At 51.0% G+C, this 18,428-nt stretch overlaps 8 protein-coding genes across 8 annotated transcripts; 4 read left to right on the forward strand and 4 right to left on the reverse strand.

Annotated features, from left to right (window-relative positions):
* Nucleotides 1–177: 177 nt before the first annotated feature.
* Nucleotides 178–4,287, reverse strand: PMZ80_002639 (uncharacterized protein; the record flags this gene model as incomplete). Its single annotated transcript, XM_064871071.1, has 1 exon — nucleotides 178–4,287. The coding sequence occupies one exon, from the start codon at nucleotides 4,285–4,287 to the stop codon at nucleotides 178–180; it is 4,110 nt and encodes a 1,369-aa protein (XP_064733524.1).
* A 1,514-nt stretch (nucleotides 4,288–5,801) lies between these two features.
* On the reverse strand, nucleotides 5,802–6,356 carry PMZ80_002640 (uncharacterized protein; the record flags this gene model as incomplete). The annotated part of the gene is made up of 1 exon (XM_064871072.1): nucleotides 5,802–6,356. The coding sequence occupies one exon, from the start codon at nucleotides 6,354–6,356 to the stop codon at nucleotides 5,802–5,804; it is 555 nt and encodes a 184-aa protein (XP_064733525.1).
* Nucleotides 6,357–6,817: 461 nt separating this feature from the next.
* ADO1 (adenosine kinase) lies at nucleotides 6,818–7,966 on the forward strand (the record flags this gene model as incomplete). The annotated part of the gene is made up of 3 exons (XM_064871073.1): nucleotides 6,818–6,869; nucleotides 6,921–7,181; nucleotides 7,239–7,966. The coding sequence occupies 3 exons, from the start codon at nucleotides 6,818–6,820 to the stop codon at nucleotides 7,964–7,966; spliced, it is 1,041 nt and encodes a 346-aa protein (XP_064733526.1).
* A 203-nt stretch (nucleotides 7,967–8,169) lies between these two features.
* Nucleotides 8,170–10,799, reverse strand: PMZ80_002642 (uncharacterized protein; the record flags this gene model as incomplete). Its single annotated transcript, XM_064871074.1, has 3 exons — nucleotides 8,170–9,090; nucleotides 9,138–10,716; nucleotides 10,771–10,799. 3 exons carry the CDS (start codon nucleotides 10,797–10,799, stop codon nucleotides 8,170–8,172), a joined length of 2,529 nt encoding a protein of 842 aa, XP_064733527.1.
* A 392-nt stretch (nucleotides 10,800–11,191) lies between these two features.
* Nucleotides 11,192–12,297, forward strand: mrpl7 (54S ribosomal protein L7, mitochondrial; the record flags this gene model as incomplete). The annotated part of the gene is made up of 2 exons (XM_064871075.1): nucleotides 11,192–11,427; nucleotides 11,484–12,297. The coding sequence occupies 2 exons, from the start codon at nucleotides 11,192–11,194 to the stop codon at nucleotides 12,295–12,297; spliced, it is 1,050 nt and encodes a 349-aa protein (XP_064733528.1).
* Nucleotides 12,298–13,083: 786 nt separating this feature from the next.
* Nucleotides 13,084–13,950, forward strand: PMZ80_002644 (uncharacterized protein; the record flags this gene model as incomplete). Its single annotated transcript, XM_064871076.1, has 1 exon — nucleotides 13,084–13,950. One exon carries the CDS (start codon nucleotides 13,084–13,086, stop codon nucleotides 13,948–13,950), a length of 867 nt encoding a protein of 288 aa, XP_064733529.1.
* A 156-nt stretch (nucleotides 13,951–14,106) lies between these two features.
* On the reverse strand, nucleotides 14,107–16,164 carry KU70 (ATP-dependent DNA helicase II subunit 1; the record flags this gene model as incomplete). The annotated part of the gene is made up of 1 exon (XM_064871077.1): nucleotides 14,107–16,164. One exon carries the CDS (start codon nucleotides 16,162–16,164, stop codon nucleotides 14,107–14,109), a length of 2,058 nt encoding a protein of 685 aa, XP_064733530.1.
* Nucleotides 16,165–16,565: 401 nt separating this feature from the next.
* On the forward strand, nucleotides 16,566–17,849 carry HEM15 (ferrochelatase hem15; the record flags this gene model as incomplete). The annotated part of the gene is made up of 1 exon (XM_064871078.1): nucleotides 16,566–17,849. One exon carries the CDS (start codon nucleotides 16,566–16,568, stop codon nucleotides 17,847–17,849), a length of 1,284 nt encoding a protein of 427 aa, XP_064733531.1.
* Between the last annotated feature and the right edge of the window lie 579 nt (nucleotides 17,850–18,428).

Raw genomic sequence — 18,428 nt, forward strand, 5'->3', positions numbered from 1 at the left:
GAAAGGAGGCCAGAGGCAGACGAGCGGCGTAGCCTTGACCTGTTACTCATTGGAGCTTGACGATCACAATAGACCAGGCAAGATGTAGCGAATCATCCGGTCAATGCATTCGACGGAGCATGAAGAGCTTGTGAGTAAACTGCCGAGCATGAACACTTGCTGTAATCGGGCTAAAGGTCACAGCACATCAATACCATATCTCCATGTGCCATCGTCCTTGTTACTCCTGTCCGCCGCTTTATTCGATCCCATATATTCTCCGTCCTTCCACCACCCCAGTCGAAACCTAGCTTGCTTGCTCTGCCAGGCTGGTGGACCAGAGTGCACCCCAGTAGACGTCCCCTCACTTTCTCGAACAATCAGCGCCCGTTTGTCCTCGGTAACTGCACCTTTTCCTGCATCGTCATCGCGATGAGCCGTGCTTCCCAAACTCGACAGCTCGGTCATCACATAGCTAGTGATGTCGCGCTCGAAATCGTGATATGTATCACCACCCTGTTCATGACTACGTCCATCCTTGCTGACACCAGTCTTTCCTAGATCATCCGTCTGCGACAGATCTCCACCATCACACATCTTGCTCCCAGCAAACAGAACCATCACCCCCGCAATAGTACATGGATTCCACAAGACGAGATTGTGGTACTGACCTAGCCACAGCGCGAGTCCACCGCACACGAACATGATGGCAAGCATGATCTGCATGACCAATTTCGGCGTGCGATGCTGGACGAGACGAGGTGTACCCGACGTTGGCGTGAAGCTGCCTCGTATATCTGCAGCGTCAATAATGATATCATCTCTCTTCGTATTTGCGTTGCTGCTTCCATTGGTTGATACTCGCATGTTTGCAGAGATATACTGTGCCATGTATCGTCGGTAAAACATCTGTATGTGGTTGAAGATCAGGTCCCTTGTAGCAGTATCGTTCTTTTGCAAGGTCTCGAGCGGAAGCGGCGTCTTTCCGAAGAACGCACCGCGGAAGAAATTAGAAAAGTCTCCATCGCCCGAATCATCGTTCTCGACAAGATAGGAGGGGAGAGCACTGATGTTCAAAATTTGGAACGGGTACTCCAGGTTGCTTTGCAGGCGCCACCAGAAGGCCGTTTCATCAGAGGGACCGCTGCGCAGATACTGTGCCGTTGCCTCATTTGGTACTGGGGGAACGTCTTGTGGTATCTCATTGTTAGGTACTGTCATGGTCAAATTGGTGGTAATCTGCTGTAGCTGTTGATAGCAGAGCAAAGATGTCCATGTAGATTTTAAAGGCGCCCCGCCATTCAAATAGCCATATACCATCACCAAAGATGGACAGCCAGGCGCATTGTCCGGCTGATCTCTTTCAGCAGTACCTGAAGAGGTAAAGAAGACCTCGTCGGTATTAGGCCAAGGACCAATATGAACCTCCTGGACCTGAGCAATATAAGTGTCGTTGGAGCCGTCATTGAAGCCCCCGTTCAGCATCGTAAAACTGGCAGTAGATTCGTTTCCGTAGACTGAACCTAGCTGGCAATTTCCCGGTAGTGGAACGGAGCCGTCGAAGTAGATTTCCGTGCTGCCATACTTCGCATTCGTCGACACTGTGTAATTGAATAAACCCCACGGAAGCTCTTCGCATTCCAGCTCCGCTCGCAGGGCAGGGAGCTGCGCCGTCAAGGTTCCATCAATGTCTGCAGTCGCTACGTCTCCAATCTGTAGGGTAGGAAAGACAAGCTCGTCGAATGTAAACAACGGATATGAGAGATTCCCACTCTCTACAAGACTGGAGACGGCAGTTGCAGCATTGTCGCTTGAGAAGCCTTGATGATAGGAGAGGTTCCAGGAGTCTAGTGCCGTGACCGGTATATCGACAGCATCTGGAATGAACTCAACGGTAAACAAACCAGAGACGACAATAGTAAGAACACTACCAACCAAAGCTCCTATAGTCGTGAAAAACGCGGCCCAGTACCCACGCCTGGCCGCGGAACAGAGCGCGACTGGGGGTATCTGAGCTAACAATGGTCGTTTCAAGTCGCTATAGGAAGCAGACCTGGCGTGCATCTTGGTGAAGGGCGCAAGCATAGATGTATTGAAATCAAGGCAGTTGAACAGCGTGGCAATAAGAAGTGTGATGAATGCTGGAAGAAATCGAGTATAAACGCTCACAGCGAAGGCACTCGCATCCTGTATAGTCGCAATTCCCTGGCGGCGAGAATCTGACAGGTGCTGCAAGACTTCGAGCAACGCAATTGCCAGTGGCGCAGAGAGCATCGTAAGCACCAAACAGGCCTTTTTCAATGTGAGAGGCACATGGTACTGTGGAGATTGTTTCTGGGGACCACCTGTATGTGTGGGGCCCGTCTCTTTGCTTTGGGTCAGGCGTATAGTCGTACCTCGGACATGCGATGCGGTACCATAAGTGGCTTGTCGCATAATCTTGTGGGGCGTTGCCTCATTTAGGGTAGCCGTTTGTTCTAGGTAGCTTTGAAACGCTTTGCTGTTTTGAAGCATATGTGCTTGAGCACTGATGGCGCCCGGGTTATCCTGTCTCAAGACCTCCGGTCGGAGAATGATGACAGCCACAACAAGCAAAACCATGACAGATATGCCGGCGATCATAGTGATCAACGAGGCAGATTGAAGCTGCAGGCGCTGCTGTTCGTAGCTCTCTTGACCTACGAGGCTGGAAGGACGAAAAGTTTCATTCGTGTCTAGAATCATAATGCTCTCCTTGGCTACCTGCAGTAGCATGCTGTTCAAGATGACTTGAGTGGTTTCAACAAATGTCTCTGGGTGGTCAAGCAGATACGAGTAGTCACCTCCCGCATGTTCAGCGACCATAGTGAGGACAGTGTTCGGAGGCTGTTCAACATATTCATAGTCGGTACTGAGGCCGAACATATCTCTAGCTCCACCAGCACTTATTGGATCTGCGTAAGAGAGCTTGGTCATGAGATAATCGTCCGAAATGTTGGGCAAGGTCTTATTTTCCGGTGTGCCCAAAAGCTCGACGCGCTGGACACGGTTGCCAGCACGAGACATGTTGTACGTCAAGGCGACCTCTTGAATCCTGTAATCGATGCTACAGAGCATAGCCGTGATCTTGGGTATCTCAAACTCCCAGCTCTGTGGTTCCAGTATGTCACCAACTGAGTAGTTTCCGATGGACACGTTAAACGTCTGAGAGTAACGTACGTCCGATATGCCTACCAGGAAAGGATGCGTGCTGAAATTCCCGGTATTTTCTGTATGGTTGCACGCTAGCATTCCAAAAGAAGGTATAAGTTGACGTGGAGGACAAACTTGAGCAGCCACATTGATCGCCACAACTGTCACACCATCGTTGGTGAGGCCGGATCGTGGAGGACAGCTCCAATGCGAATTGTTTTGCACCTGCAGCTGCTCGTATTGGGAAACCACAACACTGGTGAACTCCTCGTAAGCTATCAGTGGTTGAACATCAATCGCGTCGCAAGCCACTTGTGGTACAAATGCTTGACTTGTCGCAACATAAGTGGTATTAGAACTCCTACTGCTGTTCGTGGGCTTCACCGTCTCATATAGCATGGTATCTGTAAGTCCTTCGGGTAATGGATAGCCTCTCTCGAGGATGGCATAGGCAGCATAGAAGGGTGAAGCGCCAGGGTCTGATCGCTCTGAAGAGTTCGTAAGGGCGTTAAACTGTGTTGTCTTTGCCATCTCCACATTGAAAGGGCCAACCGTAATGTCGGAAGGGAAGAATAGACCAGTCGATGCAATGGTTATGATTTTGAGCAGCAGGAAACCAAGTACAGTAAGCACGACGACGAAATGGCGATGTTTCCCAGCGGCGGCCACCGTGACAAGTAGAAAAGACGAAACATGGTCAACTGTTATGCTTCGATCGGCATGAACACGATCTTGTTCGAGTTCCGCCCATGGTATAAGCGCCTTGCAGTGATAGTCGACAAGACGCCAGAAGCTCGTGAGGATGACGAAGATCGCGGTTGGTCCATAGGTCCAAGAGTAGTGGTTAGTGGTGACAAGCTTGAGTCCATGTTGATGTGTTGCGAAATAGCGAATGGTCAACAAAGCTGCCAACAGACACAAGAGTGTCAAGATGAACAATACCAGCACTGGTAGACTGAGTGAAAGAGGCAGCCACCTTCTATTGCTATCGCCCTCCGAAGTTGTTGGGCACAAAAAAGGAAAGGTCTTCGATTTGACTCCTCGTCGCTGATCGTGACTGCCGACGATTGTGTATTCAGGTCGCAATTGCGCGCTTGCTGTGCTAGATCTGTGATGCTTCTCCGGGGGTAAAGCCATTGTACCTAGATTCAGTTGCTGTATAGCAGGCAGTGACCGCAGCCAGAATCAACGCGATCCGGTCACATACATGATTCAGCTCATGGATGGAGATCAGATCAGCCGACGAAATAAGTGTTAATGAGCAAGGTTGAATTCTAGGCCTAGCTCAAGACTAGTCCTTCACTGTGAAACAGGAATCTGGTTCCATTTGTGCTAGGTCGTGTCGCCTAACTTCAGAACACATGCACCCAACGAGCTCTTGAGCTGGACCCATCCCTAAAGCCTGGGATGCCAGGAAGGAGGCAGTCGCGACAGGACATAGTCTTCTTCCTTCCCGTTGTATCACACTTGTAACACGTTGGCTCCAGACTCGAAGCGGTGTGATTGCACAGGAGAAGAGATGGTACTTGGGGCCAAAAACTTGGCGACGGACCCCACTACGGCATTGCAACAACCTCCTTCTGGTAAGAAAGTCTTGTAGCGCCAAGCACTAATTTAGTACTTTCTGGTCTGCCTTTGCGTATGTTGATCGATTCACCACCATCTGAGCTGGATGTTCCTGCAATAATTTCAACATGGATTGAATCAGGAGGGAACCAAGAGCTCGAGCAATCGAACGCACTGCAAGACTTTATTGCACGAAAGAGTAGATAGATAGGCGGACATACGCTAGGTCCATTCGCAGTCAACGAACACTAGCAGAAATATAAGGCTGAACCAGATACCCTTGTCGCTTAGCGAGCCATGGAACAGATCGCGAGCAGCCCATAGTAGGTGTAACCTCAGTCATGTTGACGAGAAACAAGTAAGTCGTACTCACGAGTCACTCGTATTTACTACATATTCCTGAGCACGGACCATTAGCTGTGTTTCCCTGAAACCTCCAGCTTCCGTGAACATAGATGATATGGGATTCGTCAACCCAATGCCTGGGGTCCATGCCAATGCCGAAGCTCAGCGTCATCGAACGTGGTCCTTGTATACTCTTGTGACCAGCCCAAGGTACGTACCGTAGCCTTGAGACCGTGGAAGCGAGGGGCTCTTGTTATGATCCCACCGAGTCGTTCCTGCCCAATATAGTTGAGATGGTAGAAGGGACCTCAACATTGGGTTTCTGGTTGTCCTTTGCTGATGATTTTCAGGAATGTTGAGAAGCATGTCCAGTAGTCCCAGCAAAGACTGCTGATCGCCCTACTGTAGTCTGTAGATCCGCTGATCGTCCAGATAGAACAACAACAGCCACGGGCTTGATCGGATAGCTCCCAGAGCGCTCGGAGTCATCAGTCAGTAAGGGACCTGGTACTAAAATGCTCATTCGTGCAAACACAGAAATTAGTTGCACTTCAGCAACGGCACTTCCATGTCCAGTCTGGAAACCAATCGTATGACGGACGGAAGGTGCTGCGCATCGCATCGCCAGTCGATATCCACGCAGGGCATATGAGCAATCAGTCGCCAGCAGCGCCACTCTCATGGAACGCGCGATACGTAGAAAGAGGCCCATCCTCTCACTCCCACCAAATACTCCCGAGTCAATCGCCCTGCGCACTCCCAAACGTACCCACAAAATACTCCTTCGCACTTTCCGCCTTCCTCTCCGACTCACTAGGCAACTTCCAATTATTCACACCCCACCACCACTTCCTCACCCTCGCCCCCACCGTCTGTCCGCTAAACTTGGTCCCTCTGTTGAGATACCTCCAACCACTAATCAACAGATGGTAACCAACTCCCTGAACCAACGGCATAAGCACCTGATCCCTAATAGTAATATATATCACCTTCCCCGTCGTATCTGCATTCTTGATACTAGCCAGATATGTCTGCTCGAACCTCAGATCGGGTAATGGCATTCTTTGACGTCCGGGTGGTTGTCTGGGCCGCGGTCGGATGATGTCTGAGGGGATCGTGGATGTATCTGAGGTGTGGGAGGATGTATCGTCGAGGTCGTCGTGTTCATGGTCTTCCGAGACTATTTCTGCGGGGATCTTTTCTGATGCTGCGGTTGAGGGGTTGACATCGTGGGCGACGGAGGGGTTGTGTTCTATGTGGGCGGATTGAAGGGCGCTCGCGAGTTCGGTAGCCATGTTGGGCAGTAAAAGGGTGTATTGGAAGGTAGAGGTCGTTGTTTACCCTGGCACAGTAGTTGCTTGGAAAGCTGAACCGAGCTTGGGTCGCGCTTGTTGTTCCCCTAGATGTATTGACGCGGGGGACAGTGCGATTGTATTTGTGATGAGTGGTTTATGCAGTGAGTGAACAAGCTGAAGATGAACAACCACAGCAGCCGACGTTCAGGTACAGACAAATCAACGAATCATAGCTCTAGCTGTGCGGCGATCTGAACCCACCTTTCATGCACGCTTGAGATCATCGGTCGCTTCGGTCAAAATCGTGCCCCGCGTACGAATAACAAAAAGTCGAGATGTAAATTGAGGACTGTTCCAGCCCTGAATCAAACTTGTATATTTGCTGATAATCTCGTACCTTTTTGAACCTCCACTTTAGAAGAATTCCAGAATCAGGAAGTCCTCCAAATACAACCACAATCATGGCTTCCACACAGTCCTACCCTCTCCTTTGCCTGGAGAACCCTCTACTTGGTACGAAATCATATGTCTGAGTATCTGCGCATTCCCTAATGTTCTTTACAGACATCTCAGGTAAAGGTGACGATGCCATGATCAAGCAATACGGCATGAAATTAGACGACACAGTCCTTGCCGAACCACACCAACTCGGCCTCTACGATGACCTGATCAACAACAGAGATGCAAAGTTGGTCGCAGGAGGAGGTGCACAAAACACAGCAAGAGGTGCCCAGTACATGCTGCCACCGAACAGCACCTGGTACATTGGTTGTGTAGGCAAGGATCAATATGCCGATACACTGAGGGAGGCATGTAAGAAGGAAGGTAAGCATACCAGTTTGATCAAATGAGTGACATTAGTTGGCTAATAGCATTGAAAAGGCGTCCACGTCGAGTATCGCGTCGACGAGAAGGCACCCACAGGCCGATGTGGTGTAATCATCACAGGCCACCACCGAACCATGTGCACCGATCTCGCAGCTGCAAACGAATACAAACTCGATCACCTCAAGCAGGAACACATCTGGAAGATGGTCGAAGCCAGCAAGGTGTACTATGTCGGTGGTTACCATCTGACAGTTTGTGTACCTGCCGCCATGGCTCTTGCTGAGCATGCAGCAGCCACCAACAAGCCATTCTTGCTTGGATTGGCCGCAGGCTTCATTCCCCAGTTCTTCAAGGATCAGTTAGCGCAGGTCATGCCATATGCCGATTATGTCTTTGCCAACGAGAACGAAGCGAAGACTTGGGCTGAGACCAATGGTGTTTCAGCCGATAGTATTCCTGAGATCGCGAAGAAACTGGCCAACACCGACAAGGTGAACAAGAAGCGACCAAGAACCGTGATCATCACCCAAGGTACTGAGCCGACACTTGTTGCCGTGCAAGGCCAAGATGAAGTCCAGGAGTATCCTGTACTGGCAATCGAAGACAATCAGATTGTCGACACACTTGGTGCTGGTGATGCTTTCGCCGCCGGCTTCCTGGCTGGCGTTGTGTCGGAAGATTCGGTTGAGTCTTGTGTCAAGAAGGGCCAATGGCTCGCCAAGTTGAGCATCCAAGAGTTTGGTCCAGCTTACCCGTATCCAAAGAAGACGTACTCGGGATAGAGGCGGACTTGCGTCGGTATCAGTGTCATATTAGTGCATAGCGAGGCGTTGGGGCTCTTTCAACAAAAGCTCGAGGCTTGTATGCCGGACTTGCCATGTCTTCCACGACTTAAGGCCTACCATAGATGACTTGTGCCCAATGAAGGTATCTTCCAAAAGGAGAGACTATCTGCTGCGCAGAAGTAATAGAAATCGTCCACTGCTCAGCCTTGCCCGTTTGGTGGTGTGCCGTGAGAAATAGTTCGTGCCTGACCAATGACACCGAAGGGTGATGGTTGAGCCGTACTCTTAGGACGGCCACCTCGACCGTTGGCCTGACCGTGTGGGCTCCCAAAAGGCGACGGCGTCCGATCTTGCCCCTTCTCGAAAGCACGGAATAACGAATCTAGCCCTGTAGGAGTCTGGCCATAGTTCGTCCAGCTTTGAGTCGGCTGGAAAGTCGGCTGTGGAGACGATCGTAGCTGAATTTCTTGCTGTTGCCTTGCAATGTGATCCTGAAACATTGCACTCGAATTGACTTCGGGCGTAGCAAACGATGGAGAACGTCTCTGAGCGGTTTCCAATCGTGGTGAGAGCTGTGCCTGCTCGCTAGCAGTTGGTGCGAACGCTGTATTGTAGACACTTGGTAGCGTAGGCTGACTGAAATTGTTGCCCGAGTCTGGCGAACGCTGTGACGCTGGGCTTCCCACGGACGATCGCTGCATCTGTCGAACAAGATCCATTGCCGTAAGGCTAGCACTTGCTGGAGGTGGCGCAGCTGGTGTACCTGTCACAACGCTTGAGCTGTTCAAAGTGGCTGGCATCTCCTCCATAGCAGTCTGCATAGCTACTGATGACTCCAATGTCGGTGGTGGGCGACTCATGTTTGCTGGCTCTCGTCGTGGGCTCGCATCAGCCATGTTTACATCAGGGCTCAATGCAAGAACAGGCACGCCGGAGACGGGTCTGCTAGGTGATTCGCTACTCCCGTTCATCGAAGCTGTCGGTGCATGCTTGAGCCTCCACTTTTGCTTGCTAGGTGGCGGCGTAGGGGCTCGTATCGGCATCTCGGGATCAGGGACCGCTTGTTCGATGAACTGGCCATTGTCAAGGGCTAGAGGCACCACATTTAGGCCCAAGTCATCCTGATCCAGATTAGCGAGGTCTTCAGTAGAAGGACCACTTTACTCACCTTGTGCATAACTAGTTTCAGGGCATCCACGACCAGGTCTGTTGCGCGCAGATGAGTCTCCGCAAGTTCTTCCACAAGCTCCTTGCCTTTGCCATCGTCGACACGTCGTGGCTTCAAAGTCTTCTTGTCAGCTTGCAGATACCTCCATTGCTGCACTTGGGGCGAGAACGACGAAAAGGATAGACTTTTCTCATCTTCGTCAAGCAGGTGTAGGATTGGAGATGAAGCAAAGACGTCGACATTACCTCTCAGCAAGTTCAGTGCTTGAGCATATGTCTTCGATACTTGCTCAAGAAGCCTTCTGCTTGACTTGAACTTGGTTTCCACAAGGTCTCGCATGTTACTGAGGAACCAACTGCTGTATTGCCGAAGATGAGGCAGCACTCTGCGCACCACCGGAGAGAGTCGCGACAAGTCTGCGAGGTCTTGACCTTCCGAAACTGGCTCACCTAGCTCTCGTGCGAGGACCTTGAGCAATGACTGGAAAGTCATCAAGTTGAAGCGCTGCAGCAAGAAATAGCTCTGACAATTGCGCTCAACTTCTTGTTCAAGCTTGCCCGCAGGCACCGCAGCAGCAGGAGCTTTCATTCCTTGTTTCGCAAGAGCCTCAGCAGCCATGTTTACCAGACAAGCTCGTTGCAGAAAGTGATCAAACAGACCATGTTTGGTGTCCTGAAAGCACAACGCAACCATCCCGAGAATATCCGTCGCTTTTTGCTGAAATGCCACAAAGTCGTATGGTTGAGAGTAGCAGGTAGCATGGAAAGCCAAGAAGCGCTTCTCGAGAGTGCTGACAAGATCCTCGCCAGATCTTTCCATTAAGCCGTAAGACTCTTCATTCCGAAGCCTGCGAATTCTCTCAAATTGCTTTCCAAGGTTGCCTGGGGCGAGAGGGTTAGGTTGTGCCACGGTAGCTGCTCGATGCAGGTAGTAGATGGCTCCAAGGTGGTTGTCGTTGGCCAACGCAATAGCGGCATGCTGGTTGTAGCAGTTACCTTCGGTCGGATCCAGAGAAAGAGCAAGGTCATAATATCCTTTTGCTGGACCCCAATTACGCTCCTTCAGTTGCAGCTCAGACTCTCTCCACCGCGACAGATCTCCCAAACGAATTATGCATTGCTTGCAGGAGGTCTCCAGAATCTTGACCTGCTCATCGGTGGCAGACTTCAAGGTCTGTACTGTCAAACCATCCTGACCTAGCTTATGCGCAATTTCCACAACCTTGGGTATATTTGTAAAGTTCGCAATGAGACGGCCAATGTAGGCTCGGTAAAAGCGCTGACTCGCCCTGATGAAGTCGATATACAGCTTTTCTGCCTTTCTTCTTTCGACGTGCTTCTTCTTACCGGCTGCGTCTCGAAAGGTCTTCAACCATGCCTTGAATTTCTCCTTGACCTCCACGTGAGCATTCCAAAGCTTGGTCTCGGTCTGTTCGGCGGACTGATCGGAGATCAAGTAGAGCAGCGCAAGGTTGCCGCATCGTACTCTTAACTTTTCAAGGGCGGGTTCCAAGGCTGCGTAGTCAGGCTCTTTCTGTCTCAATGCATGTTGCAATTTTCTTTCAGCCGATTTTACGGCTCTGCAGATGTATCGTCAGTACAACTCACGCGCGAGTACTTTTTGTATCACATACTTCGACGCCTCTTCGGCGTGCGTTTCCATTTTGTTGTAAGATGAGAGTAAGTGGTCATTATTTGACCGATTCGCCTTGGTTAGGAAGAGTGTTTAGAAGCAGACCACAGCTTGAAAGTGCCTGCCATTGATGGTCACAATAAGGTAGTGCGTGTCTGCCAGTTTCCAAGCAGACAATTACACTTCAAGAAGTTTGTGAATCGTAGTGACAGGCCACAAGTACGAGGTGCCAGTGTTTGGTAGAAGCCAACCATTATTGTCAACATGCCGGGCGGAGTCATTCTGGACTTGCGGGCTTCGGCCAATCACAGCCTCATCATTCGGCAACCCAGCCTTGTTCATCTCTACAGAACTTTGGGAAGTCGCAAAGATCAGGGTGCAGTCGCCGGCATCACCACTGGCACTGTCCACGGTAGACAACGATGAATTCATCAATACAGACACTGCGTCCGGCACGTCTGCTCAAAGCCCGATCGATATGTAACTCCTGCCGAAGAGAGTTGCGAAGAGCCGCCTCAACTCAAGCCGCAGCACAAGATGCACCAGAAGATCTGGAAACAAGCTCGTTCGGGGTGCCTCCTCCGTCTGAGCAAGATGCTGTCAAATTCGATCCCTTGAAGTCCTCGAAATCGCGACTATATCAGCTCCCATCAAGCAGGTACGGGAACCTTACCCGGCACGCCCACGCAACCACTAACATGAACGTCCGTGTAGATATCAATATCGATCGCCTCGATTCGACCGCGGCCCGCTTGCGCCTCACAGACCTCCTCCACCAACAGATCCAGCATCACGTCAATTCGTGCCAGGCCCATTCTCTCAATCACGACTCGAAACAACTTACCACAACACAATCGCACCAGATTTCATGACCATGACCTACCAGCATCGCCCGCCAGGTTTTAGACCAGTAGAAAAAGGACCTCGACTCAGGTCATGGGAAGGCGACAATCCGTATTTCGCAAACAGACAGCTGAGAGGACCAAGAGGTGGTGATGTCCTGCGCCTGCTACGGAAGCCTATCACTTTCCGAAACGTGCCCATGGTCGAGAGGCTCACAGTCCACAGCTATTGCAAAGACGTCGTATATCAAGGCTCAGGCGTTCTACATGTAGCAGGTATGGCATTACAGGAGATCACTGGGCAACGCGTACAAACCCATCTATCGAAACATCCAGAATCAGGTTGGGGTCTGCAAAAGGGCAAGGCCATTGCTTGTACAGTGAATCTGAAAGGAGAAGACATGTATCATTTTCTTGACAAAATGATCAATGTTGTCATGCCGAGAATCAAGGACTGGAGAGGTGTTAGGGCTACGACTGGCGATAATTCTGGAAACATCTCCTTTGGTTTCGAGCCGGATGTTGTGAGCACCTTTCCCGAGATCGAGAACAACTACGACGCATATCCACCAAAGATGATTCCAGGTATGTATGTCACCGTGCACACGACTGCGAGAGCCGACAAAGACGCGCGTTTGCTGCTTGAAGCAATGGGCGTGCCCTTCTACGGAAAGATTGTCGACTAAACAACGGCAACGAGATTTTCCGCACTATTTAGTCAAAACTCATGGCAGCATCGCCACGCGGAAAAAGTTCGAATATCTGATTAGAGTGGTTGAAAGCCTGAAGCACGACAACACAGCCATGAGCGGGGGTATTGCTGTGCTTGGTCAGAGCGATTGGACAAATCTACCGATCAGGCGCTGGAAATCGGCTGTCATGATTGCTCTCTGGGGACCGCTTGCTTGTCTCTGCGAAGGAAGTGGATGCAAGAACAACGCAGAAAGGCATTTGTGATTGCCACAGACAAATTCGACGTCGAGTGCTCGGAAGTTGAGACCCTGATGCGCAAGGCGAGGCAGGAGTCTGATCGAAAGACGGATACGGCGGTCTCGAGAATTTATGTATCATATTCGTTCACAAATATTGGTCTAGCTGTATTTGTACAGAAAGGAGGGCAAGAGGGCTAAGAAGTTCTGTGCTATAAATAGAGTTCAAATGGTGGGTTGCCGGATCTGACTTCAATATCCATGGAGAATCGCAAGCTGTAGAGTACAACTACATAAGTGGTATATGATAAGAATATTTGGGATCAAACCAGATCAGCCGTACCATTATAGTCTCCACCGTCACAGCGAAGAGAACAACGAAGCCGCTCACTATTATCCCATTTGAATTCAGCTGAACGTGCCAAGGCGGCCCGACCAATTCAGCATAAGACCTTGATTTGTTCACCAGGAGACTACGAGCCTCGCAAAGAGATCTTCCAACCAAGCCACGAGCATAGTCTCATCACCATCCCAACCCCCACCATGTCCGCCCCAACCAAATCCCAACTCCTCGGCACCACACCCTCCGCCTCCAACCAACCCTCCCCCTCCATCTCCCGCGCCGCAACCCCCACCAACACTTCCTCCGGACCAACCCACGACAGCGCCGGCAACCTCCTTCCCGCAATCCTCTGCCTCCACGGCGGCGGCTCCAACGCAACCGTCTTCAAAATCCAATCGCGCCGTCTAATCTGGGCCCTGCAATCTCAATTCCGATTCGTCTTCGCACAGGCACCGCTGGAGGGAACACCGGGGTTCGGAATGTTGCCTGTCTTCGCGAGTTGCGCGCCGTTTTATCGGTGGGTTGAGAGACGGTTCAAAATCGGGGAGAGTGAGGTTGAGCAGACGCCGGTTGAGGAGGTAGAGGCGTTAGATGGCATATTAATGAGAGTTATGGAGGAGAATGGCGGGGTGGGGAGTTTCGCGGGTGTGATGGGGTTTAGTCAGGGGGCGAGACTGGTGCCGGGGTTATTACTGCGGCAGTTGATTGAGCAGAAGACGAAATTGGGCGGGAGTCAGTGGAAACTGAAGTTTGGGGTTATGGTTGGTGGGCCGTATCCGCCGATCGCGGTGCATGAGGGGGTTAAGAAGGAGGACTATGAGTTGTTGCGGGGGATACCGACTGTTCATGCGTGGGGGAGGGACGATCATGTGAAGAGTGGGTGTGAGGTTTTGTGGGAGGCGTGTGGAGGGAGGGAGGGGGATGTGTGTTTTCAGATGGAGTTTGAGGGGGGTCATCATATGCCGTTGAAGGATGGGGAGGCGAGGGATTTGTGTGATTTGGTTATGGCGGCGTGGTTTGCGGGGGGTGGGACGAGGGCTGTGGGGGCGGAGGGGGAGACGTATTGAATGAATGAATGCATTTTGTTTGTCGTTGAAGGTCTTGATGTTGGGGAAATTTGCTCAGCGCTTGCTAACACTCAGCCATGGATGGGTATTGCTACAGGTCGGTTTGTCGTATCGTCGTTATGCGGTTATCACTTTCCAGGCCACTCACTGGTATCCTCATTCCGACTCGAACCACTGCTCGATTCTCTCAGCTATCTCGGCCTTCAGACCACCAGTTGCTATGCCTTTCGACTTGGCGAAGTCTTTCAGTTTTGGCACTGTCAAACTTGCTATCTTACCCTTCTCATACAGCTTGCGCATCTCTTCTTCACTGGGTCCGTCATCTCCGTTCTCTGTCTTGACACGCTTGCCGCTCGCTTCGCCATTAGCTTCGGCCTTAGGCTTACGTGCAGTTGGACGCTTTTCTCCAAGGTTCGCTGCATCTGGGCTGTCCGCGATGTGGTCTTTGTACACTTTCTGCAGCTCATTGCCCCAATCGATTGCCATCTCACCTATGCGCTTGTCGATCTGTTTGTACTTCGGCTTCGTCTTGTCCTCTGGCTTCTCAGGTAGATCTTCCTCGAGCGCAATGGCCTGAAGGATGCGATAGTGCCACTGTAGCGCTGGATTGGGATATCTAGACGGGTCGTATGTTCCTTTCGGCAAATTGAGCTGTTCGATAATGGGCCGCATCTTATCGACTAGATCATCAGGTGCTCGTAGCGGGGTCTCGTGTGATGAGGGAGGGTTCTGTCGGAGATCATCTGCGAAAGGCAATGGTATGAGATGAAGACCTTGTGGGCACCCAGATGCTGAGACGCCTGCTTGGTTAGCTTTGTCGTCTATGCTATCTGCACCCAGTGTGGGCACTATGGCTGCAAGGACCGGTGTTGCATTGCGTCGTGGGATGTACCAGGACAGGGCCATCAGCTTGCTCTTTACCATCTTTCGGTAGAGCGCGCTAAAGACGCGAGTACTGCCAATATAGTCCTCTTCGAAGGGATAAATGAACGTTGAGTTCTTGATGTTCGCCCATAGGGGCAAGTTGTCAGCTGGCTTAAAGCCGAGGATACGGACGATCGGGCTGCCAAAGTCTCGTAGTTTGGTGATTTCCTCTGGCGTGAAGGCAACATGCTCTCCGCCGAAGTTGTATGCCTTCTTGATTTCTACCTTCTCGACGTTACGAGAACCACCTTCGAAATCGTCTGCGTATCTTGTCGTTTGTCCTTTCACGATCTGTGGCTTCTCGCCTCCGACATAAATGTATGTGCTTCGTACTGGCTTTTGGTGTTTGTACAGGAGAAATCCTTTGATGCCTATCCGGAGACCGGGCGCAATTTCTAGATGCGCTGCTGAGAATAGCGCTCGTTTCGGCGTTGCCCTAGAAGATATGGTTGACAAGAGAGACTGCAATAAAGCGATGCCATCTGCACTACCGGTCTTCAGCTGCGTCTTGTCAATATCCTTGAGTGAGGAAGGGTTGTACATTATAGCATCTGGATCCGAAGGACTGGAGTTGTATACTATATCATCCCAGAATAGCTTCGTATTGAATGTATGCTTAGCAGAAGATATCGGAAAGAGCTCGATGACAACACCGAGATCATACAGATCTTTCGCCCGAACCGTAGCTTGCGATCTGAAAGCTTTGTTGTCAGCATGCGGGTTGTCCTCATCAGTGACGATAAAGAGTCGCCGCGATGTGAAGTTTGGCGCTTTCTGCTGGAATATCTGGTTTGCACAGAAAAGCACGGTGTGCATTGATACTGGTTCGCTGAAGACCTGGAAAAGTTCCTGAGCTGTCTCATTGTCCTCTTCCTCGACTAGAGACTTGAGGGCTTTGACATCCTCTGCTTCAGGTATGTTGAGGTCTGTCAGAAGATAGCAATGCGGGAACGACCAGCCACCACGACTTGTTTCATCTTCATCGTAGAATTTGGATGCTTCTGTCCCATAAAGCATAATCCCCATGAGATCTTTAGGGGCGGAGATAATTCGTTGCTGCATGAGGTGATAGGCACATTTCAACGCTGCTTCGAGTGGCGAGCTGGGATCTGCTTTCTTTGACCCTGACACGTCTGGTTTCTTCAGCATGGATGGGCTGACCTCAATGGCGAAGAGCACGGCATCTCGAACCTGCTTGTAGCCGGACTCGTCCAGTTCTTCTTCATCCTCGTCTTCATTGTCATTCCGAGGGGCTTCTCCCTCTTTCGGACGGTATGGCAAGCCTGACATTGTCGAATGATGATCACCGCCAAAACCATATCTCAAAGACGAAGAAGCAGATCCGTGAAGCAAGCAATTGGGGACCACTTTACGCGACCGTCGCGTGGCTGCCTGTGATGCTCGCGCCATCACGTGAGTGACCACAAGCCTCAGGCATGAAGCATAATGCCCCGGTAATCGAGCGAGGTGTGATTCGCTCATCGCCTTCGCGCCTCTCAAGGATCGACGACGTAATGGTGTTGGTCTCGAAGCGCTCCACAGATCATTGCAGACTGATCTCGAAGATTTTGTAAAACACGAACTGCGCATCCTCCTGCCCCAGTACTGTTCTACCTGCAAGAACTCGAGAGCCGGACCAGAGCCATATACATTTTGCTCGTGCTCATCTCGATCGGTGCGCCCTCGGCAAGATGGCGAGCAAAACCTCGATTCTCAGCAAAAGAGCCTTGCAGCTCACTTCCCGTCGACCTACAACCCAGATATGCTACCGCGAAAGCTTACGCAGAGCGGGTATGGCAACAGTAGCACCGCCGGTCACACAAGACTCGACGAGCAAGCGGGGGCCTACGGCCATGGTCTTCATGAACATGGGTGGTCCGGCAACCACGGACGAAGTTGGCGACTTCCTTAGCAGACTCTTTTCTGATGGCGACCTGATACCGCTTGGTAGATTACAGAACTACCTTGGACCTTTGATAGCAAGGCGGAGAACGCCAAAGATACAGAAGCAGTATGCGGATATTGGTGGCGGATCACCTATTCGAAAGTGGTCAGAGTACCAATGCGAAGAGATGTGCAAGATCCTCGACCAGATATCGCCCGAAACCGCTCCACACAAGCCATACGTGGCATTCAGGTATGCGAACCCTTTGACAGAACACATGTACGAGCAGATGTTCAAGGATGGATTTGGACAAGGCAAGGGCGGAAGAGCTGTTGCATTTACACAATACCCACAGTATTCGTGCTCGACGACCGGTAGCTCTCTGAACGAGCTATGGAAATGGAGAAATCGACTGGAAGGAAAGAGAGCATCTGGCGAAATGCATCCTCCAGGCTCTATCACTTGGAGCGTTATTGACCGCTGGCAGACACACCCTGGTTTGGTGGAAGCTTTTGCGCAGAACATTGAAGCCCAGTTGAAAACATATCCAGAGGAAAGACGCAACAATGCGGTCATCCTGTTCTCAGCGCACAGCTTGCCTATGAGTGTGGTCAACAGAGGTGATCCATACCCTGCAGAAGTTGCAGCGACGGTGAACGCAGTCATGGCGAGACTAGGCTTTTCGAACCCGTACAGACTATGTTGGCAATCTCAAGTCGGACCTTCTGCGTGGTTGGGAGCTCAGACCAGCGATACAGTACGAGAGTATGTTGCACGAGGTCAGACGGATCTGGTCTTGGTTCCGATTGCATTCACCAGCGACCACATCGAGACGCTCTACGAAATCGACCAGGAGGTGATGCATGAAGACGCGCAGAACAACCCAGGCGTCAAACGGGCGGAGAGCTTGAATGGAAGTCCTGTCTTCATTCAAGCTCTGGCAGACATTGCAAAGGCTCATCTTGACAGTGGCATGAGTTGCTCGAGGCAAATGGGCTTGAGGTGCCAAGGGTGCAAGAGCGAACGGTGTCTGGAATCGAAGCGATTCTTCGCTGGTGAACAGGCTTACACAAGCAACTTCGTAATGTAAAAGCAGCCTAGACTATTGTACAAGTATCGAGATCTATGCTTCAAGGTCTATGCTTCAAGGGACTATGAGACTCAGGCCGGCTGGGCGTGTTGTAACTCTCCGCATGCTTACAAACCCTTGGAAGTACGAGCGTATAGACAACGCGTACCCATATTACACGTCAAAGGACACACCAATCACTATCAGATTCGACCAAGAAGGATCAAACGCCAACCCGTGAGTGGCCCTGTGGACTCGGATATTGATGCACACAACCTTGTAGATTTCTACTTTAAAGTCAACGTCTTGGGTGACCGCGGCGCCCGTCCGGCGCAGTTTCACCCCGAGATACCAAAGTAGTTACGTCAAGATGCGGATCTGCCCTTCCTTGATACAAATCCGCTGGATGTAGACATTTTCTTATGATAAGGCATCAGCATTTCCTAGTTATCACGATATCATATTTCATATTTGTTTTCCTCTACCAGTTCTACGTCAGCATAGAATATGCGGAGGGCCCGAATCGTCTGAAATCGGGGTTGAACCAAATATAACCGTTCCAGCGCCACGGACCAGGGTCCGGAGATTCTAAAGCAGATC

Source organism: Knufia obscura (genome assembly GCF_036327395.1).
Source record: "Knufia obscura strain CCFEE 5817 isolate CBS 148926 chromosome Unknown scaffold_2, whole genome shotgun sequence".
Classification (NCBI taxonomy): Eukaryota; Fungi; Ascomycota; class Eurotiomycetes; order Chaetothyriales; family Trichomeriaceae; genus Knufia; species Knufia obscura.